The sequence below is a fragment of the Anomalospiza imberbis genome, chromosome 2 (genome assembly GCF_031753505.1).
Source record: "Anomalospiza imberbis isolate Cuckoo-Finch-1a 21T00152 chromosome 2, ASM3175350v1, whole genome shotgun sequence".
NCBI lineage: Eukaryota > Metazoa > Chordata > Aves > Passeriformes > Viduidae > Anomalospiza > Anomalospiza imberbis.
Window position 1 is genome coordinate 115,744,046 of NC_089682.1, and position 21,927 is coordinate 115,765,972.

At 40.4% G+C, this 21,927-nt stretch overlaps 1 protein-coding gene across 3 annotated transcripts in view; it reads right to left on the reverse strand.

Annotated features, from left to right (window-relative positions):
* Positions 1 to 21,697, reverse strand: part of CNGA3 (cyclic nucleotide gated channel subunit alpha 3) — a 28,509-nt gene extending 6,812 nt beyond the window's left edge. Inside the window, exons 1-6 of one of the 3 annotated variants that reach the window (XM_068182689.1) lie at positions 21,567 to 21,697; positions 12,118 to 12,249; positions 8,385 to 8,501; positions 6,767 to 6,946; positions 5,148 to 5,201; positions 1,390 to 1,509 (exon numbers count right to left, since the gene is read on the reverse strand). In XM_068182689.1, coding sequence (XP_068038790.1) covers positions 1,390 to 1,509; positions 5,148 to 5,201; positions 6,767 to 6,946; positions 8,385 to 8,501; positions 12,118 to 12,218 — 572 coding nt within the window. In that variant the 5' untranslated portion in view covers positions 12,219 to 12,249; positions 21,567 to 21,697. The remainder of the gene's footprint in view (positions 1 to 1,389; positions 1,510 to 5,147; positions 5,202 to 6,766; positions 6,947 to 8,384; positions 8,502 to 12,117; positions 12,250 to 21,566) is intronic. The other 2 variants (XM_068182690.1, XM_068182691.1) reach the window with 2 other exon arrangements.
* Between the last annotated feature and the right edge of the window lie 230 nt (positions 21,698 to 21,927).

Consider the following 21,927-nt stretch of genomic DNA (forward strand, 5'->3'; position numbering starts at 1 on the left):
GAATAGAGAGCAGTTAGGTTTGTAATCAGAGGAGATATGCATCAGTGGATTTGAGGCCCATAGCTGCAAAATTATTTTTTGCACAGTAAAACTGTGATCTGTGGACTGTATAATAGCATGCAGAATATTTGACCAGGCAATGCTTGAATATGTATTTGTGGGACTTTTCCTAATCTCCAAGAAAGCAAATATATTAAAATGTAATGATAATTTATTTCAAATCTGTGTGTATTTCTGGCATTGCCATTGCTGTCAGCTGAATATCCAGGCAATGTGAGTAAAGGAAGCAGCTTTAATCTAAAAAGTATTTACTTTACCATCTTCATTACTGGTTTTAAACCATTTCTTCTAAAAAACTGGTCACCACCTCAAAACTGGTGACCGTGAAATATGTCATTATATGTCAGAGTATACTACCTTGTATACAGTAAAACACTAATTTTCTTTAACTAGATGTTTTAAAACACTCTAGGCTACTGCAAACCTCACAGTTTCACTACCTAGTAATTAAAGCCAAAGAGAGTGCTTAGAAAAAGGCTTTGTAACTGGAAAAAAAAAATTAAAAGCTTTCATGAATAAAGATCTTGAGATCAATCAGATTCCATCTGGAATGCCCTCATGTCTATATAGCCACCATATATATACATATAAACCTACAGTATATCACTGTAACGTATTCTTCCACTGTGAAATGCATCAAGTGCATTCTCTTTTTGTCTGCCATCATTGTTACTTTTAATCACTGGTAATAGTAAATTGTGCTATATTTGGGTCAGCTTTAGGGGAACAAAGCTAGAACAGGATCCATTTCTGTCAAAAGCATTCAAATTACCTCATTTTGTTGGAGAAATACACCATCCCCTAGCCAACAGAAGCAAATTTTAGTGATCACTAGCAATGAACTGCACCATATTAAGTAATTAAATAACTAGTCAGTGAAATAAGTAAACTTATTAGCAAACCTTTAATTTTCTTCATGTAAGATATTTCTACACGGTAAGATGAACCAGACTTTTGGTTCATCTGCTCTGAATCGTTATGGAAATTCTGGAACAATGAAAAGTCTGTGCAGCTCTGCAAAGCAGGCTGCTGTCCTAAAGTGTTGTCATAATTGAAAAGTGATCTTCAACTCAAAGTGACCAGAGGTAGCTCAATTCCCTTTTAGTGACACAGGAAGCTGTTTCTGAAAGATCTGAACACAGGTCTTCAAGACACAACTTTGCTGAGCAGGTGAAAACTTCTCAAAGGGGAAAATGTATTAAAGATTTGACAGGCTAAGAATCTGCAGTCTACAGAACAACAACTGTAAAAGAGTTACAATGAAATGCTATACCATGTTTTGTAGTGTAGGAGACATGTAACAATCACACATTCATTCTTTATACTTACTCTTCCTTTTTTTTATCATCTTTTTTGTCATCTTTTTTGTCATCTTTCTTTTCCTCTTTCTTTTCCTCTTTCTTTTCCTCTTTTTTCTCCTCTTTAACCTCTTTCTTGTCTTCCTTTTTGCTGTACAACACAATACAAGGCTTAGCAGTATTACCAATGCTGAGCAGTTAAGGGAGAGGGTGGAGGTTTAGGAAACTATTCTAAACTCCGGATAGAGTAGGGAAGGGATCCAACTGGAAAAAAGGGTTCTCAGGCTGAGACCTCTCACCCTCACACCACCACACTATCACATCAGGTAACCAGCTGGCTGATTCTCTGCATTATTCACTCACACCTTCTTGACCTTTTCAGACATCAGTGTACCAGGCTGATTTTAAGTAATTGCTTTCAGTTTGATTGACTCTTAAGAACCCAGACACTTAAAAAGAAACCTATCAAATGATAACAGAATGTGAAATAGCTTAACAAACTTTCAACATTCTTTGCACAGCCAAAACCTCAACATGACTGTCTGAAGCTTTCACAGTAATTATAAAAAATGAGGATGAATCTCCACTCATGGTTCTATAAAACTAGCAAAATCTTAATTAATTAATCACCTCTGGATCTGAATTGCCCCATTCTTTGGTTTCTCTGAACAGAAGAATCTTGAAATATGTTCACATAGGCAGACAGGCCCACAAATACTTTTCAAACCTACAGGAAGTTAACATCTTTCTCGAAATTCTGACAATCTTAAAGCTAATTTGCTACATGCCTTGGTCAAGAATAATACAATGTGTTGTGAAGAATGGTGCTCACTTGCACAAGCAGAAAATCCATCATCTGAGATCTCCTTCTTTTTTATCTGAACATTTCTAGTCCCTGAGGCAGAAAATGTCCCCCTCAGACAGAAAAGCCTAAGAGTGTTCCCTACACCACAGCGTGTAGGTAACAACACTCCCCACACATAACGTCTGCTTTGAAGGAAAGCCATGAATTCCTGCTCCCATGGGAGCTCTGCTTTCTCCTCTGAACTGCCAAGACTGGGTCTGAGTCTCCCTTGGCACTGGTGTCAAGAAAGGACAAATGAGTTTAATGACAGCAACATCCCACAGCGAGGACAGAGTATGTAATAGTGCTGCTTACAGGACTTGAGCTTCCCGTGCACACCTGCTCTTATTGCTCAGGCCAGAAAGGGCTGTGCTGTGAATGGCAATCACATCTAGGAAAGCGCTTGATACAGGGAGAAAGAGCTCCAAAGGAGATGACAGCCACCAGTTTTAAGATAGTAGCATCTTTCACCGATCAGCAATGAGCACCTGTTCCAGTTCTTACACGTAGACATCTCCACAGTGATGCACCACCACAGTGTACTTTGGAAAAGCCAAGACTCATTTGCTAAAAAAACACCAAGATCCCACACTCTGCCACACACAAGGAAATACCTACCAGGCTGACCAAGACCACTGACACCTTCAAAATTACACAGTACAAGGGAGGAGAATTGGAGGAGAAAAAACCTTTGCATTGACTGATCTTCTCTTTCTATTTGCATCTCAAATGCAAGAAAGAGATTTTCATTTACCAAGGCTGATTCCTATACAGCAGTGACTGCTTCTCAAGAATTTATTTCTCTGGACTGACTGTCCAGAACTTTACTGCTTCATTTTTCCAATCTGCCCCCAAAACTCCTTCCTGTTTAAAAAACATGTCAAGATTTCATTTCAGATTACCATGCACGGTGTCTGATCTAAAGGCAAATGCACAGTTGCTGTTGTTAGCATTAATGTAGCTCCTCAATATTTCAAATGCCTGGCATTCTTACCAGAATGGAAGAGCTACCAGTAAACAGAATTTTCAAAGGGGAGGGCCACCTGTGCATTTGTGGATCTTATTATGCAGGGAAAAGTAGGCTGAGATCGAAAATCAGTCAAAAAGTCTCAGTGGTGGTGAACCTTAGAGGGAATATTTTGACAATTCCAACTCCCTCCTATGTTCACGTTTCGTTAAAAAGTGAAAAAATTTTATTTCACAGAGCATCTAATGCCAACACTTATTTTTCTCTGGCCTGAGATCTCCTGCAAACTCATCTGTCAACTACAGGTACCCTTCGTAAATGAGTTTCTTCCATTCATGTTGCCTCTGTTTATTTTTCTGTTGTGGTAACTCCCAATGTATCACACTCACATCTACCTGCAGTCTGATTGGAAGTCACTCAGAGGAAAATGGTGGCCATAACTGAAGACCTGAAAGCATCATGTACAGTTCCCCAAGACATGGCACACTTAGGTCTTTAACATAATGAAAAGTCCACATTTCCTTTTCTTTACCAGCAACGCTGAGTAAACTGGAATCCAGTAACTAATAAAACAGCTTGTGTCTGTCCTCTTTGACCCCAACACAGCAGCATCCACGCTCTTTCTAAGCTGTGTGCAGCTGTAGACTTAGAAATCTACTTCATCAGCCCTTATAAAAACAGTCACAGTCTTTGAATGACTCAAATACTTGCATTTCTCATCTGTCAAGTACTTTGCAAATCAAGTATGTTTCAGACTGTTGGGCAGGTAGACAGACAGGTCTTCATTTAAAAATAACGAAACAGTGAAAGGATGAAAGTTTTGCCCAAGGTACCTGAATCATTGTGAGAAACAGAGTAAGGCAGAAGTATTTCTGTCCTGACCAGTCCTTTGGGCTCCATCTAGCAGGCTCGGCTCCAAGCTGATAGCACTTCTATCAGTCTAAATAAAAGTCTGCATATTTCTGTCGCTGTTCACTGCACACAGATATTCCTTTGGACTAGGAGTTACACAAACCAAACCGAAAAGTTGCTGTAGGAGCAGGAAGATCTCTTGCTCAGCTATGTGCACAAAGGTTTTGCAGCATCATTTAAAAAGTACAGTTTAAACTATCCTATGATAAAATTATTTGGAGGGAAAAAAAAAAAACAAGAGTTTTCTAGAAGTATTTCTGACACAATCAGAAGATGTACTGATTACTTCTAAATTTTTTGTTTTCATCTGGAAAGCAATGAAAATAACCTACTATCATTATGCATGAGAACAGATCTGTTGCTGGATTACTAAAGAGCAGATATGTCTTCAGATTGCTGTGGTTTACGACAAGCAACAAACATTGATGTTGGGTGATTTTAAATTACAGGAGCTCTTCACATTATTTAATAAATTTCTCTTTGGTGTAACACTGTGAAACAGCTTGTCAATTATATAAAATAAACTCAAAAGGACAGCTTCCGTCAGACATTCGGTGGCAACCAGCCTTATTATGGTGGCCCTGTCACTCTCTCTAAAACAACAGTACCTCCTGAAACTGAAACACACACTTTTAAAAGATGGACATATAAATGGGTTTTGGTGCCCTCGTCAGTATCCACTTCTCATTTGACAACCCGAAATTTTTGGGGCACTTGATTTGCAAAAAGGGACCAGTGTGTTAAAAGAGGAAAACCACTATTAGAAAATGTACACATGAATCTCATTTAAAAACTGAAAAATGAATGCATCAATTGGTAATGCAGTAAAATCAGCCAGCTGAACTACAGAAGGTAGGGACCAAATGCTTAGTCAAATTCACTCCTCAAGAGGAAGGGGTAACTCCAGACAAAAAGAAGTTCACGGGAAGCACAAAGGATGTTTTTCATACTAAGAAAACTAGACCTTTCTCTATAATAAAACTACTCTTAGGAAAGGCTTAGGCTGGATAGGGAAAAAGAGAAGGTGCTGGTAGTAGAAAGGTCTTTGGAAGTTAACAGTACTTACTCTTCATTGGTGTTGTTGCTAAAGTTGACATTGAACCTGGCCAAGGGCCAGTGACTGCAAGCAAGTTAAATAAAACACATTAAAGAGTGTAAGTAAAGGCTGCTGGCGTTTCACACACATGTTTACCGACATGACAGATGGACTCACGAGCTTCCCACATATGCACTGATAAGATTAGCAAGGTCAATTTTGACTGCTGTGATAAGCCCCTTTGCATAACTGCTTCCAGGCACCAGTTCCTTTCTGTCATGTGCCTGGCATACACATTTGTGACCACATCTGATGCCTGAAGCCTGTTCTTAGGCATATTAGTGCATGGCAAGATGCACCTCACTATTTTTAGCCCTGTACTCACTGGGCTACTATTTTAAGCTTTCTTCAATCCTTTCAAGCCCTCTTCACAGATGCAGTGTCAAGGCTTGTGGATAAGTAATAAGCATACCTACCCACTGCTGCAGAATTAAGCCTTCATGATCCAACAACTGAGAGTTACTGTCAAGCAGCAACAGCATAAAACTGAGAAGGCAAGGATGGATGCCCTCAAATTAATTTCAAATAGCCTTATGCAGAGGTTTGTTGGCCCATGATCAATGTTGTTCTCTCTAATTACTTCCCATCTGCAGTTGCTACTGATCCAGGCACCTGAGAAATCAGGCAATAGTCTGGCTAATTCAATAAAATGTGCTCTTGAGATGAATTTCTAAGAAGCAGATTAAGTGAAGATAATATGCTGGACTACAACAAATCCAAGTAACCTGTGTAATGCACAGACCTTCAAAGGTTTTTGCTTTAATCTGAATTGCTTGCTGAGATTTTTGAAACTAATTACTTGCTTACCTACCAGTCTTTGATTATGAAAATACAGGAGTCTCTGCTTCAAAGCCTAATGCCAAACAGAAAGTCAGCTTTTGTCTTGGTATTTCATTTTCCTATTTTAGCTGGAGTTTAAATTTAAAACACCATATATTTATAGAGTAATAATAATTCATCACGTCAAAGAACTGTAAACACATAAAGGTTTCTCTTTTGTTTTAGTGGGAAAAAATTAAGACTGAAACTGCCTTCCATACCAAAGACCACATATGTGTTAATAAGTGAAGTCAGCATCCAAATGATTTTGTCATTTCTGCATCAGAAACTTTCTGTAATGTTATCAGATGGACTTCTGAGTAGATATAACAAAGCAATTACACATTTTGCACAACTGCTTCTTTAGAATTTCCTAACACTTGCAGATAATGCACATTAAGATCCTGAAAAGCCAAAAGTAGAAACATCTTAGATTCTTGAAATAGAAATTGCATTCTCCTCAGCAGAGAGCGGTTTAGAATATCAAGTTGCGTATGATAAAATTCCAGTTCTGAGACATTATTTTGCCTGAAGCAGCATGATCAAAATCCTTTACTTCAAGATCTTGGTCACAGTGTGTTTGAGGAGGAAACAGAAAGTGTGTTGAAAGTGCAATACTTGAGTTAAGAGAAGATTCCTGGGCAGGATACTCTGTTCATCTCCCATGCTAAGCTCCTTACTTCCTTCTTAAAATACAACTTACGTCCTAAGTACCAAGAAAACTGATAACCTCAGTCATCTTCACTTGAAGTATATACACGTCTTCCTACCTGTTTGCTGCCCCGGGCCGCTCACGGGCAGCCAAGAAGGAGCGGATGTTGCTTTGCCTGGTGGACACCTCTACGAGCTCTGGGCCCCTGATACGTTCCAGGAAAGAATCAGGCCTTTGGTCTTCATGGTGTGAGTGTCTTGTGGCCCACGACCTTACAGATAAGACAAATCGTGACAGCCTGCATGGAACACACACACAAAATGGACTGAGTCAGACGGAAACATGAGGTGGCTCAAAACATCCCCGCAAACACCAGCCCAGGATCTTTCTCCACATCTCCACCTGTAATGAAATTAAACTTGATGGAGTAACTGTGTGAACTTGCCACAGTCTCGTAGATCTCTTTCTGCAGTGGATCAGGAAAATACCTCACACATCAGTTCCTATTCTACTGTATCCCCACTGCAGGAGCAACAGGATATTCTTGCTGAGTGGGGGCCTTTACATCTCAAAGTGAGATACTCAGTGAAGTCTGCCAGAAGCAGTTGTCTTAGATCCTTGGGAATTTCCCTTTAAGAGTCATGTTGTGTTACCCTAATATTTAAATTGCTAGGCATTCATGTTTACATTACATCACAAACGTCCCTGTATGTTCAGAGCATACATAACTGTAGCTACACACACATGTAATTCAATCTATCCTGAAAAAGGGTAAAGAAATTATAAACAAAGATTGAAAAGGAAGCTCTCAGTACGAATTTATACATTCATGTGCGTTATGTTTACACGAAAAACACACCTATAATATTTTCTCATCTAAACCCAACTTCTTGCAGACTTTGTCATCTATATCTGGTGTCATTATCTGCAAACCAAAAACCTAAGTTTATTCTCCACTATCCAAAATGATGAAGTGTGAACAATTCTCTTTCAATTACCCTAGTTTTACACTTATTTTTTTCTTTGCTCTTTGAAGTACACTGTGCTTAAAGTGACTGCGGTCTGTGTTGCATGGAACAATGGTATCTGAAGGCAGAGCCCTGCAGTCTCAGACACAAAGCAGACACAATAAAGTTTTGAAGCTCCAGTTCAGCTTATATTTAAGTCTCAGTAACAAACAACCTAAGACAATGGTCGGCTTCAATTTTGCTGACTAGGGCTCCAAATCCGTTATAAACATAACTGGATTCTAAAAGCTGAGAGAAATGCTTGCACTCAAAGCACAAAGACTCCCTGTCTCCTCCCTTTCCAGAGCCATTTACCAAAAGGAGACAATCAATATGTTTTATTTGAAAGGAAACAAACACTGCACCAGCTATCAGCTAGAACCAAACACTTACCCATTTATTTTACAGTCTGACCTCAATTCACACATTTCCCTTGCATTCAATGTATTTTCAGATACAGTTATGTAAAAATGATTCATTTTTTTATATTCGAAAAATTTCTTTGGGCTTATTCAGCCTCTCTCAGATTCTAAGACTTTTATTAGCAATAAGTAAATGATGAATCAAGGTCAAATGCAACTTCTGTTACTTCTTACAGACATTCTTCAGCTGGACTCCATCCATTTTCTTTGGAAAGTGATGGCTCTTCTTTCTTTGCCTCCAAATGGTGACCAGTCTCTTCCAGCAAATTGAACTTAATACTGGAAGTTCTGTTAGTTAGTATGTTACCTTGCCATTGCTCCCCTGCCAGTGAAGGAGCTCGCCTGAGATTCAGGTGCATGGCCTCCCTCCACAGAAATGACTCCCTGCAGTTCCAAAGATGCATCCTCACGCAGTGAACGGGTTCTGCAAAAACAATTTTTTTTTTTTTTTTTTTTAGGGAATTCCATGCAGCCTTCACCAGACTTTCCCCCATCTGGCTCTCTCCACCACTGCATCAGGAAACAGTCCAGCAAAGCGTCCTGTCCCTAGTAATACAGCATCTATTTGATAACCTTACTGCTAAGCCTGTGCTCCTATTCTTCTGGAGCCATCCAATATGAACTGAAGTCAGTGGAGGCTCTGCCATACATTCCAGCAAGCTCAGAAGCTAAAGATGACTTATTAGCACTTTAAAAATTAGCATCTGAGGAAAAAAAGATTAAATTTTAGCCTTGTCTTCCAGTAACAGAATTTTGAAATTGATTTCACTGGAAGCTGGACTTTATGAAGGTTCACTCCAGATTTTTCTATAGTACTCCTTGGTTTTCTCTGTGTTTTTCAGTCTTTAGTACTCACTTTTACAAGACTTTTTTACGTCCAATAAGAATTACTTTTTCCTCCCTTTGTAATGGAAACAAGAACTCTCACATGGGTCTGTTAATCTGTATTGCCAGGAAAACACTAACTAAAATGATACTTGCAGTACCTTCATAGAAGCTGGCAGCAGCATTCTGAATGCCCACAAAAGGATAATCAACATCTCAATTTTATGTGCACTCACAGCTGAGAAACTAACAAACAAAGAATTAAAACTTTATTATTTCTGCCCCAAGAACAATGCTAAAATAGATCCTGACAGTCCCAGGATTCTCATCTTGTTAACTGTTTTCTACTTCTCTTCCAATAACAAAACACCATATAGCACTGAAAAAATTTTAGAACCTAGTTTATGTTGCCAGTGCTGAGCATATTGTGGTTGACAAAGTTAACATCCTTCTAAGGGACAATGAACGAACTCATGGAACAGACATTCATCGCAGATTAACAGGTCCACAGAGCCCACATTCAGCCCAAGAACTCTCTTGAGCTGGATGCTGAGAGAATAGTAGAGTTTGTCCACCTTTTTTAGTATTTCCTAGAGAAACTGCCTACAGACCTGTTGAAGATAAGATACATGACTAGTTAGTGCTTTAGACTGCACTACCATGGCTGGTTTAAGTATTTTATTCCCATTTACCAAGTAATAAACATTTTGTGTGATCTTAGAATAAATTCTAATATTGTTAATGGCAGTACCTAAGAAGTATCTAAATTCCCATTATAGCCAATGGCCATCTCAGGGCTTGATTCAGCTGCTTCAGAATAGAGTCTGGTACAATTTGTAACACTTCAGAATACTTTATTGGACTTCTCCAGAGCACACAGGTCTCTCCTCACATCCACTAGCTAAATGCTTCAAATACTCTATAGTATCTCAAATAGCATTAGATGCCTATTTCAGGCAGCTAAATACCTCTCATAATCAAGAGAGCCAAAGGAGCCTGAAGAGTTACTGAATTTGAGGGTAAGCTGAGCAGTTCCCTGGGTGCTGCTGACCATCAGTACTACTACATCTCCACTCAGGACAGCAGGGATGTAGGCAACAGATCACATGAAGACACTGAAATCCAGATGTCTCCAGGGCACAGCCGAATCCTACTGTCAGCTTTAGATATCCAGCCTGTGTCTATAAGTTAATGTGCTGCCTCTCCTATTTGAGCTGCTTCTATACAGAAGCTCGGTTTTAAAAATGGAGATTAATTTGTTATTTTTGGGGGTTTTTTTTTTGATTTTTGTTTTAACAAAATGAACCAACTTTATAACACACTCCAGAGTAAGAATATGGACAGATGAATCACTGCAGCATAAATGAGTAGAACATTTTAAAGATCAGTAGCAGCTTTCTGTTAACTGTTGCAGTGAACGCTTTTTCTTGGTAACACCTCATTTCACAGCAGAAAAGTGCTTAAGCACATCCTTAGCATTAAGCATAAATTTAACACCCACTGATTTTATTAAGAACTACGTAATGCGTTTAATTGCTCTGTTGAACTACAGCAAATAGAAGCCAGAGGAAGGTAAAGGCAAAGAAGAAATGCTGTTACTCTAGAAAATGTGCTTTTTCTCCAATATCTATAATTGCGTATTTTGATGTAAAATAGAAAAAAACTAAAATCCTGGATGGTTTCTATCTTTTGGTACAGACATATTCTAAAACAAATCTGAATTAAAAAAATTAAAAAAAGAGAGAAAAACATTTTTAATGGTATTATAAAGATATAGTATATATTTAGCAGCACTCATTTCAAAAATCCAAAAATCTTACATATGAGATCTCTTACAGAGCAAGACTGTATCTCCTTACCCATCTATGAAGTCCTGCAATTAATGCTGATAATATCAAACTTTCCTTTAAAAAAATGCCTCTTCAAGACCATCACCATGATGATAAAGTGCAATTCATATTTCATCCCCTCTATCTGTCAAAGTCATTGCCTCTGAAATAGCAGATGACTGCAGGGATTTAATTCTACATTTAAACCTTTATAACCCCACTCTCACATGCCAGCCAGCAATTCCATTCTGTGAGCTGCCAATCACTGACATCCACTAAATAGGACACTAAAAAAAAAGGAAAGGAAGAGGTTCATTTCAATCTGTGTTTTCACTTTTTCTAACACATCACTTAATGGAGAGAAAGGGACAGGTCTCTTAAATCTCCCTAAGGAAGCCATGGGGTTGTGCAACAACAGCAGGCAAGCCTTACTGCGCAGAACAAATCAGATCTATTTTCACTGCTGTAGGTACATCTTTGTGACAGAAGGTATCATGTTAAGCAAAGCAAGAAGAAAAAAGGGCCAATTCAAACAGAGCATCCATAGGAGCTGCTAGGGACATGCAATCCAAAAATCACCATAATGCAGGGAATTCCATCAGCCCATCAGGATTCTGGGCGCTCTAGTCTGGGTGTGCATTTGAACAGCAAGAGACAGCCTGACAAGATCCACATAGAGGAGGTGGTTGGCCATAACAAACCAAAAGCAGAAAATTTTTTCCAGCGTTCAGAGATGCTATGGATCATCAGGCATCTTTCTGCAGGCCCAGCAGGCTTTGCCCCGTCTAGAGGAATGACTGGTACTGTGCAATTGTTAAGTGCAAGCCCAGTGGCAGCTTTCAAACAGCCAATTTACCAAAACTAGAGAAAGGTGAATGTAAATTTCCTCTATTACATCTGCTATGTACAGTCAGACATTGTGAAAATCCAGTACAAAAAAGTTGACACTCTTTATACAGTACAGATTTTCCCTATCACAGGAACAAGGCAATTTGCAGACGCTGCTTTAAAAAAAACAAAAGGATCTTTTTCTTCACCAAATCCTACATACCCTGTTGGAAGCACAGACCCTGTGTGCTATCTGTGTGGTGACTTGAGAAAGAGGTTTCTCTTTAATGAGTTAGTGTTAATTCCCACTGATATGAAAATGGGCTTTTTTTCCTGAGGTGTTACAGCTCCTGGTTCCCAAAGTGCAAACCATGACAACTTCTCTGTGTCTGTCTCCTCTCTACTTTGGATAGATGCTGTCAAGTCTGTAAAGTGCACTGGGCCAACAATATCATGACACAGTATTCCCATAATTCTAGCTCCCATTCCCAGAGCTACAGGAGTTCACAAGCTATGCAGCAATCTGTCCTCTTGGCTGTGATGAAAGGAAAATATTACCTGATATAGCCATTTTCAATCCTTTCGATATCTTCATCAGCAGTTCTGACAGACAGGCTGTGTACACCAGGGTAGGAGTGCTGAGTGTTGATTTTTGCCATTTTGCTTTACATATCAACATCTAAATGACAGCTGAAATGGGAAAAAAATTATGTATGAAGGCTTCAAAAGGAATGTGCTCGGTACTCAAAAAGAGTTCTTTATTAAAGCAATTTCAACCATTTGAAGAACGGTCTGTGATATTTACACACACATATGACATGTGTTTCTTGATTTATTTGTAGCAGACAGAACAAAAAGTGCTAGCAATGATTCACCATGACCAAAGAAGAAGTGTTACATGACACCATATTCTTTTAGTCTCTGGGCTTTATGGGCTACCTACATTGTCATACCTATTATCCATAATGAAATTGCATTTAAAATCTCATTAAAAGAAGTTTATTGAGAAAGTCAACCAAAAAAAGCCAGGTAATACATGTGCTAGGACAATCCATTCCACTTCACATTGATTCCCCTGTGCTAATTTTATCTATTATATGATTAAGACTTTCATGCCAAAAATCCATTTTAACCAAGCAGATAATTAATTACATTTATCCCTTAAGTTTAATGTAGGCCATGTTATAATTCTGTATTTTTAAGACTCTGCACTAAACACACACACTAGGGGGTTTTATTACAATGCTTCAAAACAGTCTCTGTTGAGATATTTAGCAGCTCATCTCCTACAAGTTCTAAAAAATTTGTCTGAATTCTTTTCCAGATTTGATTTTTAATGCCTTTCCAAATTCATATCACATCTACTACTCACAACATGAGTTTTAAGACTCAAGACAAGTGTCTTACAAATTAAGGACTGAAAGACTTTCAGTGAAAGATTTGAATTTTTAAAAAAGGAAATTGTTCAGAAACTCCATTCAGGAACCTTTTTTGTTTGAACTATGACTAGAACTAAATTCTCTCAGGATCAGTCAACTCCCTCACACTAGGTCGTGTCCGTTTTTCACCTGTAATCCTCTGTCTCACTGACCACACAAGATCCACCTTCGACACAAATGAAATACAGATCTTTGAGAAACTTTGTGACCTGAATTATTCCTGAAGCAAAGCTCACAACCCATGGTTAGAACATCACTATGCACCCACTTTCTTGAAAACCAGATACCTGACTTACCCTCCACTCAATTCCCAGACAATTGAAGAAAATAATATACAGCTTTTAGAATTATTTAATATATTTTAAAGCGCATTTCTTTTCACCCAGAAATAATTAAATTACTCTAGAAACAGCCTTGGGCATCACTTAATATTCAAAAATTTTATTATTAATTTTGCCTCAGTTTAAATCAGTCAATGTCTGTGTCTCACCTTAAACTGAACCTTGTTTATGCTGATTAACTGAAGTTTTACTGGGGAAAAAATGGACATTTTTATTACACACTGATATTTTAAAATCGAATTCTTTCAACCCACTCTCAGATTGGAATGTTCACTCTGAAGAATTAACTTCTAAAGTGCAGATAATTTATGTCAAAAACAAAACTCAGAGTTTTAAAATCTTGATAGTGGGAAGAATTATTCATAAGCAACAAAGCATTAACCTTTTTTCTGAAGTTGTAATTTCAGAGCTAATTTAGCACTGAGTGACGCTCTTGACTAGCTCTGACACTTAACAGTTGCACTTATCAGTTCTGGTGATTCACAGCTGGATTGATGTCTACCTGCAGCAGTTCTTAAAAACAAGGGTCACCTGGTTTATAACCTCCAACAAAGTAAGCAACACTGATTAAAAAAAAACAAAACTGTTAAAACAATAAAAGCATGAGATAATGAAACCCTTCTGAAGTCTTGGGGTGATGTAGATAATTTGCTACCAACACCATGGATTCCCTCACTGAAAAGACACGTTGTTTCTGAAACTGGAGATGAGTGAACAATGCTTTTCTATGTTTCAAATGCTGTAGGTGTGGCACATGGGTTCCCAGATGCATTTGTGCATCAGTTCCCAAAAGTTTGGTTAAAAAACATGAAGTACAGTATTTCTTTACACTTAAAACTGAAGTGGCTGAAATTGGATATTACTAATCTGGAATTAAACACTTGTAGTAGGTATTGGAATTAGATATTCCAAACCTTCTGAAAGGCTTGAGTATGCCAGTGGAGCACTGAATACAGGAAACCTTATTCAGACTTTCAAAAGCTATGCCACTAAAAAAGAAGAAAAAAAAGTAATAGCATATGAAGCCAAACACTATTTTGGATTAAAAAAAAAACGAGAAGACAGAAAGCAAGAACAGGACTAAATAGTCACCTTCACCACTGCAGAAGTTAATAACAGTATTCCTCAGGGCTCCATAGGAAAACCTGTTGTTAATGATGCTGATGGAAAGATGAAGTGGAGATACAGTAAGATCTCAGCATGGCAAAAAACTGCATAGGCAAGAGAAACAAAAGGAGTGCAGGGAACCTCAGGAGTGCAGGTGGCCAACATCAACTAAAGCAATTTCTCAATTTGATGCTAAGTGATGTGCAACACAGGCATATGGAAACCCACGAATACAGGTGGAAAGCATGCAAACTACTGCCCTCCATGCTTCCAAATGAACCACATGCACTCAGAAAGGGAACCTGAAAGGGTAGTTTTGGATTAAATATTAGGAAGAAATTCTCCACTATGATGGTGTTGAAACACTGGACCGTGTTGCCCAGAGAAGCTGTGGATTCCCCACCCCTGCAATTGTCCAAGGCCAGGTTGGACGAGGCTTTGAGCAACCTGACCTAGTGGAAGAGGAGCTGGAATTATGTGGTCCTTATGGTCCCTTCCAACCCAAACCAGTTTATGAACTCAGGACAGGTACAGCTCAGTGAAAGAGCGTGCTCACGGCAGGGCAGGCTTGCTGACACAACAACTGAAAACATTAGGAAGGGAACATTAATGACACGAAACCCACTGAAACTGCTCCGTGAAACAACAGTGCAGACTTATCTGGAACACTCCAAGTCCTTCTCTTAATCAGAAAGATAAAGCAGGAGAGCAGCACGGCAAGAATGATTAAAGACCTGGAAAGGGGAGAGAAATTACAATGGGGCCTGCTCACCCTAAAAGGCGAAGACTAAAAAGTTATAAAATAAAAATATGTAGGTTAAATTTCAGCTCATTTCAGATCCCTTACAATCATTTCAGCTGCAAAATCCACGTTTAATTTTGTGGTCTCAGTGTGGTCTGAGCTCTTATTCTGCACTATACTGGAGGAAAGGAGGGGAGAAAATTTTCTCAGAAATACAACTCTACTATTAAGCAATAAAATACATTAATAGATTTTGGAAGGAGCTAGGAAGAGTGGATGAAAGTGTGTTACATGTGCTCAGCTGTGGTAGAGAGGGACTGAACACAGGACTGACAGAAATAAACAGTGAGGTAATTTGGGTACAGTGCAGGTGCTGAGGCCTCCTGAAGCAACATGGTTTGGCACTGCATAAAGCCCATAAAGTTCTAACAAATTACAAGAACCCTAATGATAAATGTTTTTAAAAGTCTAAGGAGGAGATTGACATTTCAACATTGGATCCAAAATATGGCAACGAATTAACTAAGAAGCAGCTTAACAGGAGTCAACCAGCAGGAATGTCCTGAAGAGTCAGGAGGCTCCGCAAACACCTTCTGCAGGGCCACAGAGAGACAGCTCCAGCCATCTGGGACCTGCAGTCCCAAAGCTGCCCCTAAACACTGGTGGAGGGAGTTTTAAGAAGTGAGTAGAGCTCAGCTTCATATTTAAAACCGTGACCTTTACTGTAGAGCGGTGGGTTGGCCGTGGCTGGCTGCCAGATGTTCACACAGCTGCTACTGCACTTCCCGTCCTCAGCAGCCCAGTGGGAGAAAGTAAGATGAGAAAGCTCATCATGGGTCACGAAAGAAAACAGGAAGAAAAAGGACATTGGAGGATCAATTGTCATCACAGGCAAAACGGGCTCAAACTGGGGAAAACTCCATTTAATGCAAATTAAAATAGATTTGGATGGTGGGGAAAAAAGACAAAATGCTCTATGACTCATTTTCCCCAGATTCAACTTTACCCCTACATTCCCAACTCCTCCACCTCCTCTACCCTACCCAGCAGCACAAGGACTGGGAAATGGGAGTCCTTCACACACTGCTCCAGTGTGGGCCCCCTCCAAAGGCTGCAGTCCTGCAGGATAAACCTGCTCCAGCGCAGGTCCTCCATGGACCACAGTTCTTGTCAGGAGAACCTGTTCCTGCACAGGCTGCTCTTCACTGGCTGCAGTCTGCCTCAGGAATGGCTCCATCGAAGGGTCCTCCACAGTGGGTGTCTGCTCCATCACAGAGCCCTCCAAGACTTGCAGGGGAATCCTGCTCCAGTGCCCACAACACCATCTCTGCGCCTTCTTCTCTGACCCGGCTTTCTGCAGAGATGGTTTTCACCCTTTCTTTCCCCCTCAGTCCCCACACACTGCCTTTTGTGGCATCCTACTTTTTCTTAAGTGCTTTTTCCCTAAGTGCCACTGTTGTAGATGTCGGCGAACCCAACGGGAAGAATGATGATGTCTGACTTATTTCAGAAGGCTGAATGATTTCTTTATTATAATTATGCTATGATACATAATATACTATATAAAAGAGGATACTAAAAACTACATGCTACTCTCTCTAACTATCATATCTAACTCACCCACAACTCGTGACCCTGTTCTCCAGAGTCCAGACACAGGTGGATCCGGTTGGCCATCAGGCCCAAACAATCCACCGTGATCCAACCAGGCATTCGCTCCAGATAAACAATCTCCAAACACATTCCACAAGAGAAAAACAAGGAGCAGAAACAGAAACTGTTTTCTCTTTCACTTCTCTCTGAGCACCTTTATAAAAATCCAGAGAGAGAGAGAAATGTGCTTGCCACATGCCACCATCTTGGCCACAGGGGATGAGCTGGAGCCGTCTGTGTCCAGCTCAGGCAGCCCGGGCTGCGGCTCACGTCGGCCCCCCAGCCCCTGCCAGCCCCTGGGCACTGCGCCCACCCCACACTGGCACCTGTCTTTAATAAATGACACCTCCTACCTGGGAACTACACTCTCTGCTCTGAATATTCAATGCTAATAATTACACTGAGGGTAAAACTTGATGGCCGAAAGGCTGACAAGTCTGGTAAGTGCATGTTAGGCACTTAGAACAGGTATTTAGCTCACGAGTCATTTAACAAGAGATGCAGATAGACAGACACATAGTCCTCTGAGCCTCAGTCTAGTCACACAGCAAAATAAAACTTGAATCCCTCCTAGCTCATGGAAGACTGGCATCTTTACCAATGCCTTAAGCAGAATTTTAACATGCTTTCTCACCTAGTCTTTTCTTCCTTGCTACCCAATATGTTTACCTGAAAGAGATTAATAATTCCACACTCAAGAATATTGCTTTCCAGTGCCTAAATCACTGAGACTGAAAGTACAGCTAAACGAGATAGATGTGTTATCCTACTAAAATGTAATAAATTACATACATTAATGATAGCACTCCCTACATGAAATGTAAATGGTCAGGCTCTTTTATCCTCTTCTTTTTGAATTAAATAGCAAATGGGGTTTTGTGTCAAACAGCCAGTTGTTTGACAACAAATATGAGTTCAAGCAACATATGAAAATTTCAGATTCGTGTAAGTATTTCCTAATTTTGAAAATCAGGTTCTACTTGTCTCTTTAGAACTACATCATTAAAGACCTAGAACTAGAGCTACAAAGGCTGCAGTGTCTAAACTTTAGGAGCTCTGCCATCCAGTGGACTTCCTGAAGTAGGAATGCAGAAATGCAGGTAAGCAGGAACAAGGCACTAAGAAGGAAGCTACGTATGTGAGATGACTGAAACCAAACTGGGATATTGAGAAGAACTGGACTTCTAGCTCCAGGCCAAAAGGATTGGCACCCAATTCACAGCCATAACTCCCCTCTTTCTCAAGTCAATTCACCTGTTTGCAGCACATTGCATCGAGCTGCACCTCAAAAATGAGAAACCTTTTCAAGCCTGCCTCAGATTAAGCGAGAAAAAACCAATTTTCCTCCTTTTTCCACAGCCTGCTACCAGTAGATTATGGGCTACAAATAGCTTTCCCATGGGTTTTCAGCACTCCAGAACACCTGTGGCAGCAGCAGCACCTGTTTTCAGCACCCACTGCAATCTGGACACAGGCAAGGCCTCTGAACTGCTTGGTACCCTGGGTTTCAGAAAATTTTGCACCTTCTCAGCAGGAAAAGAAGACCCAAACATACAGGCACACACTTTAATATTACAAATTATAACAAATTTCGGAAGTTGATAGCTATCCACTAAGCCATCAAAGTGAGCTCTGCAGCCTGTCAAATATCTGTGAAGGATCCTAGAATTACTGTTAATAATCTCCCTCTCAAGAGCACTGAGAGTTTGTGTCTGGGCTACTCTAGCAGTTCCCTTTTGGGGCAGAATATGTCAACCCAACCTAACTTAACTCAAAATTGCTAACCAACCAAGAATTAATACACCTGATACAAAGTAAATGTAGTTGTTTATCAAATTACAATGACAGATCGAGCTATTTATACCACCCCTTAGTATTCTTAACGCTTATTTTTTAGAGTAAAAGGACTACAGAAAGAAAATAGGGGAGAGTTCAAAAAAGAGCTTTTCAAGGTGAAATGTATCACCACCACAAAGTAAAAGATGACTTTACATATGATTTTATAATGGGATCCTATGTGTTTGTGTCATTTTTAAAATGCTTTTGTTCTTGAAGCTTTCAGTATTTTATTTATTGCTGTAGAAGTAGCGATAAGCTGCATAGGATCACTAACATCATTTTAGTTAAGACATCTTCCAAATCCTCACACAGCCTCTCAGGTTCAACCCTGATAAGTCTTTGGGATTTATTCTGGGATTTGACCTCCACCTACATGATCCTTGTTATATCACTTGCTAATAGCTGTAGCTCAGCTGTGCATTTTGTATCTTGTGTGTGTTCTGTGTGACAGGCTGCAGCTCCAGTGATGCAACCACTAAGGGCAACAAGCAGACATCAAAGACTGGACGCTGGAACTTTTAAATAAACACATGGTTTCAAGACAAGGCATAACCTTTGCTTCAGTGATTTGGAGGTTTGCAAATTCATCTGCACATGGGACTCTGGTACACTCATGTGGAAATCAGCTTTGTATGAAGGCTATTAGATCAAGCTCGGGGGAGTTGAAAAAACAATCAGCAGTTCCAGCTTACCCTCATGAATTCATTACAGTTTAAATCAACAATTCTTAAACTCTGGGGCCTCTTTTAAAAGCCCACTTCTCAAAATTAATTACTCTCTGCTACATCATATTGCATTTTCTACAGTGTATGAGCACTGACATATCCTGAGAATGCACATAATTTATATGCATAGCCCAGTAGCCTCAGGACCAACCAAGGATGTCAAATCCTCTACCTTTCACAGGTACTTTAGATGTGCATGCACTTCACAAAGCATTGCATTATTCATGTATGTATAATTTATAGTTTTACAATGAAATGCACATGATTACCTTTGATCTGTTTGATGGCTGAGTCTCTGGCACCTTTTAGTACCAAAATAATCATTTAAATAAACTGAATTATTTGGACCAAGTTTCCCTTCTGTAACTATGAACTATTAGCAATATAGTTCAATTTTCTAAGATTTACTAAAGTTTTCTGCAGACCATTTTCTGCAGATTAATTCTTTTTTTTTTAGATTGGAAACTTTTCAGGAGAAACTAGCTGTGGATATTGAATTTAATACTGTAAATTAAAACACAGAAAATTAAAAATTACAGCCGACTGGACAAGCAGGTCACATCACGTTGCTTCTGCTGGCAGTATGGGTTAACACGGTGCAGGTATCCATGTTTCTATACAGCAAATAAGCTCTGTGCAAGGCTCCTGCAGCCACTGCCTAAAATTCACAGGTTCTGCCAATGTCTCCTGTCAGTGCGCTCATGTATCGAGGGAACTCTTAAAAGTGAGCACGGCAGGGGCATGAATGCAGGACGAGCACAGCAGGTTTGCAGCCCTGAATGTGTGCCTATAAAACAAGTACGTATGTTTGCACGTGTGCCCGTGCACACACGTGGCTGTGACCATTCCCATTCCCTCCCTGCCCGCTTCAGCGAACCTCGCTGCCATCCCACTCGGCTGGGGAAGGGAAACGCGAGGGTAAGTCCTGTCACGTTTCACAAGCCGTAAGGACCCGTCCCACCGAAGAGGATTTACGAGATGCTAATGAAAAGAGATGGCAACATTGGAGAAGGCTGCCGGACAACGTGCTGAACCGAAGTGACTGAGCCTGGGTGCAAGCTGGATGACAAAGGCTGGGACACACCGGCAAAGCTGCGACATGCTGCTGTGGAAGGATGATGGATAATTTTTTAAAGCTGATGTGTTCTTCCCTCAAGTCATTCACCACTTGTTTACAATGATTGCCCTTGCTGATTCAACATCCCGACAGTTCCATTTTCATCTGCAACATGTATTTTTCTAATCAGATGGGTTTAGCATGCATACTCAAAGAAAACAACATGAAAAATACCAGAAGGAAAAAACCAAAGACTCTGCTGAGTGAAGACACACAGCTATGCTATTTCAGAATCTGTAACATCTGAAACTGCAGGTGTAGTCTTACTCAGTTGTAAAAATGAAAATTACAGATTCTAAACACGACAATTGTTTAACTATTTGCTTTGAATGCAGCAACTACGATTCTGGAAAACAAAATACAGTTAAAGCAGGTAGATCAACAGGTACCAACATTTACACTTAACATCATTTCTTCAGAGATCTAAAGTAATGTTCACGCCATTTTCCCTTATCTTTTTAGACTTTTCCTCTTGGCAAATGAGGGGACCTTGCATTACAGACAGACACTGATTACAGTTATTACTGTATCTCCTACATTGTTAGGCAGACTATGGCTTGGATTACAGTACAGGACTTTTGCAAAAGATGTCATATTTCTAGAACCAAGGTCAATTTATGGGAAGCACCAGGAATCACTGGAAAATTATTCCCTTTCGTTGCTTGTAGTATTTGCTAGCATTTTTTATACTGGGTTTGACAGCCTCGTGCTTGCACCACAGGCACCAGACAGCGGAAGAGTTAAGAGACACACGGATCAAGCTAGTAAAATTACGTGTCAGTCAACAAGAGTGGAGTAAGTCCCCTTAGCCCCACTTCTGCTCAGATTTGTGCCCTGAATCCAATTTAATTTTAAGTACACAGATCTCTGCATCAATTAATCAAAACAACTCTTTTCTTTAAAAATAAAGAAATAAACAAAGTTTACGTTTCCATTTCAAGCTTTTGAGCTTGAGCTAAGGCTTGGAATTGAGGTCTGATGCAGGACATGATGCCACTCTCACAGGAATGACAGAAGGCTTACTGCCTCCTGCTCCAGACTCACCTGCCCACGCTCTCCTCCGCAGCATCCGAACTCTGGAGTTCGTCTGTCCGCCCGTCCGCCCGTCCGTCCGTCGGTCCGCCCGCCTGGATGCGGGGCGTTCTCCCTGCGCGCCGCTGCGGGCAGCGCTGCCCTCGGCCGGCCCGGACGCGCTCCGGCCGCGCCGGGAGCCGCGGCAGCGCAGCCCGCCCGGCCCGGCGGGGGCGGCGGGGCAGGGCAGGGCCCGCCGAGCCGCCCCTCCGCTGGCGCGGGCGGATTACGGCCGCAGCCCGAGCGCCTAAGCCCGGCTCACCGGGAAAAGCCGCTCGAAGGGCTTTGCGATCCTGTTAAGTTCTCGGAGAGGATCAAGACGTCAAAGGGGCTC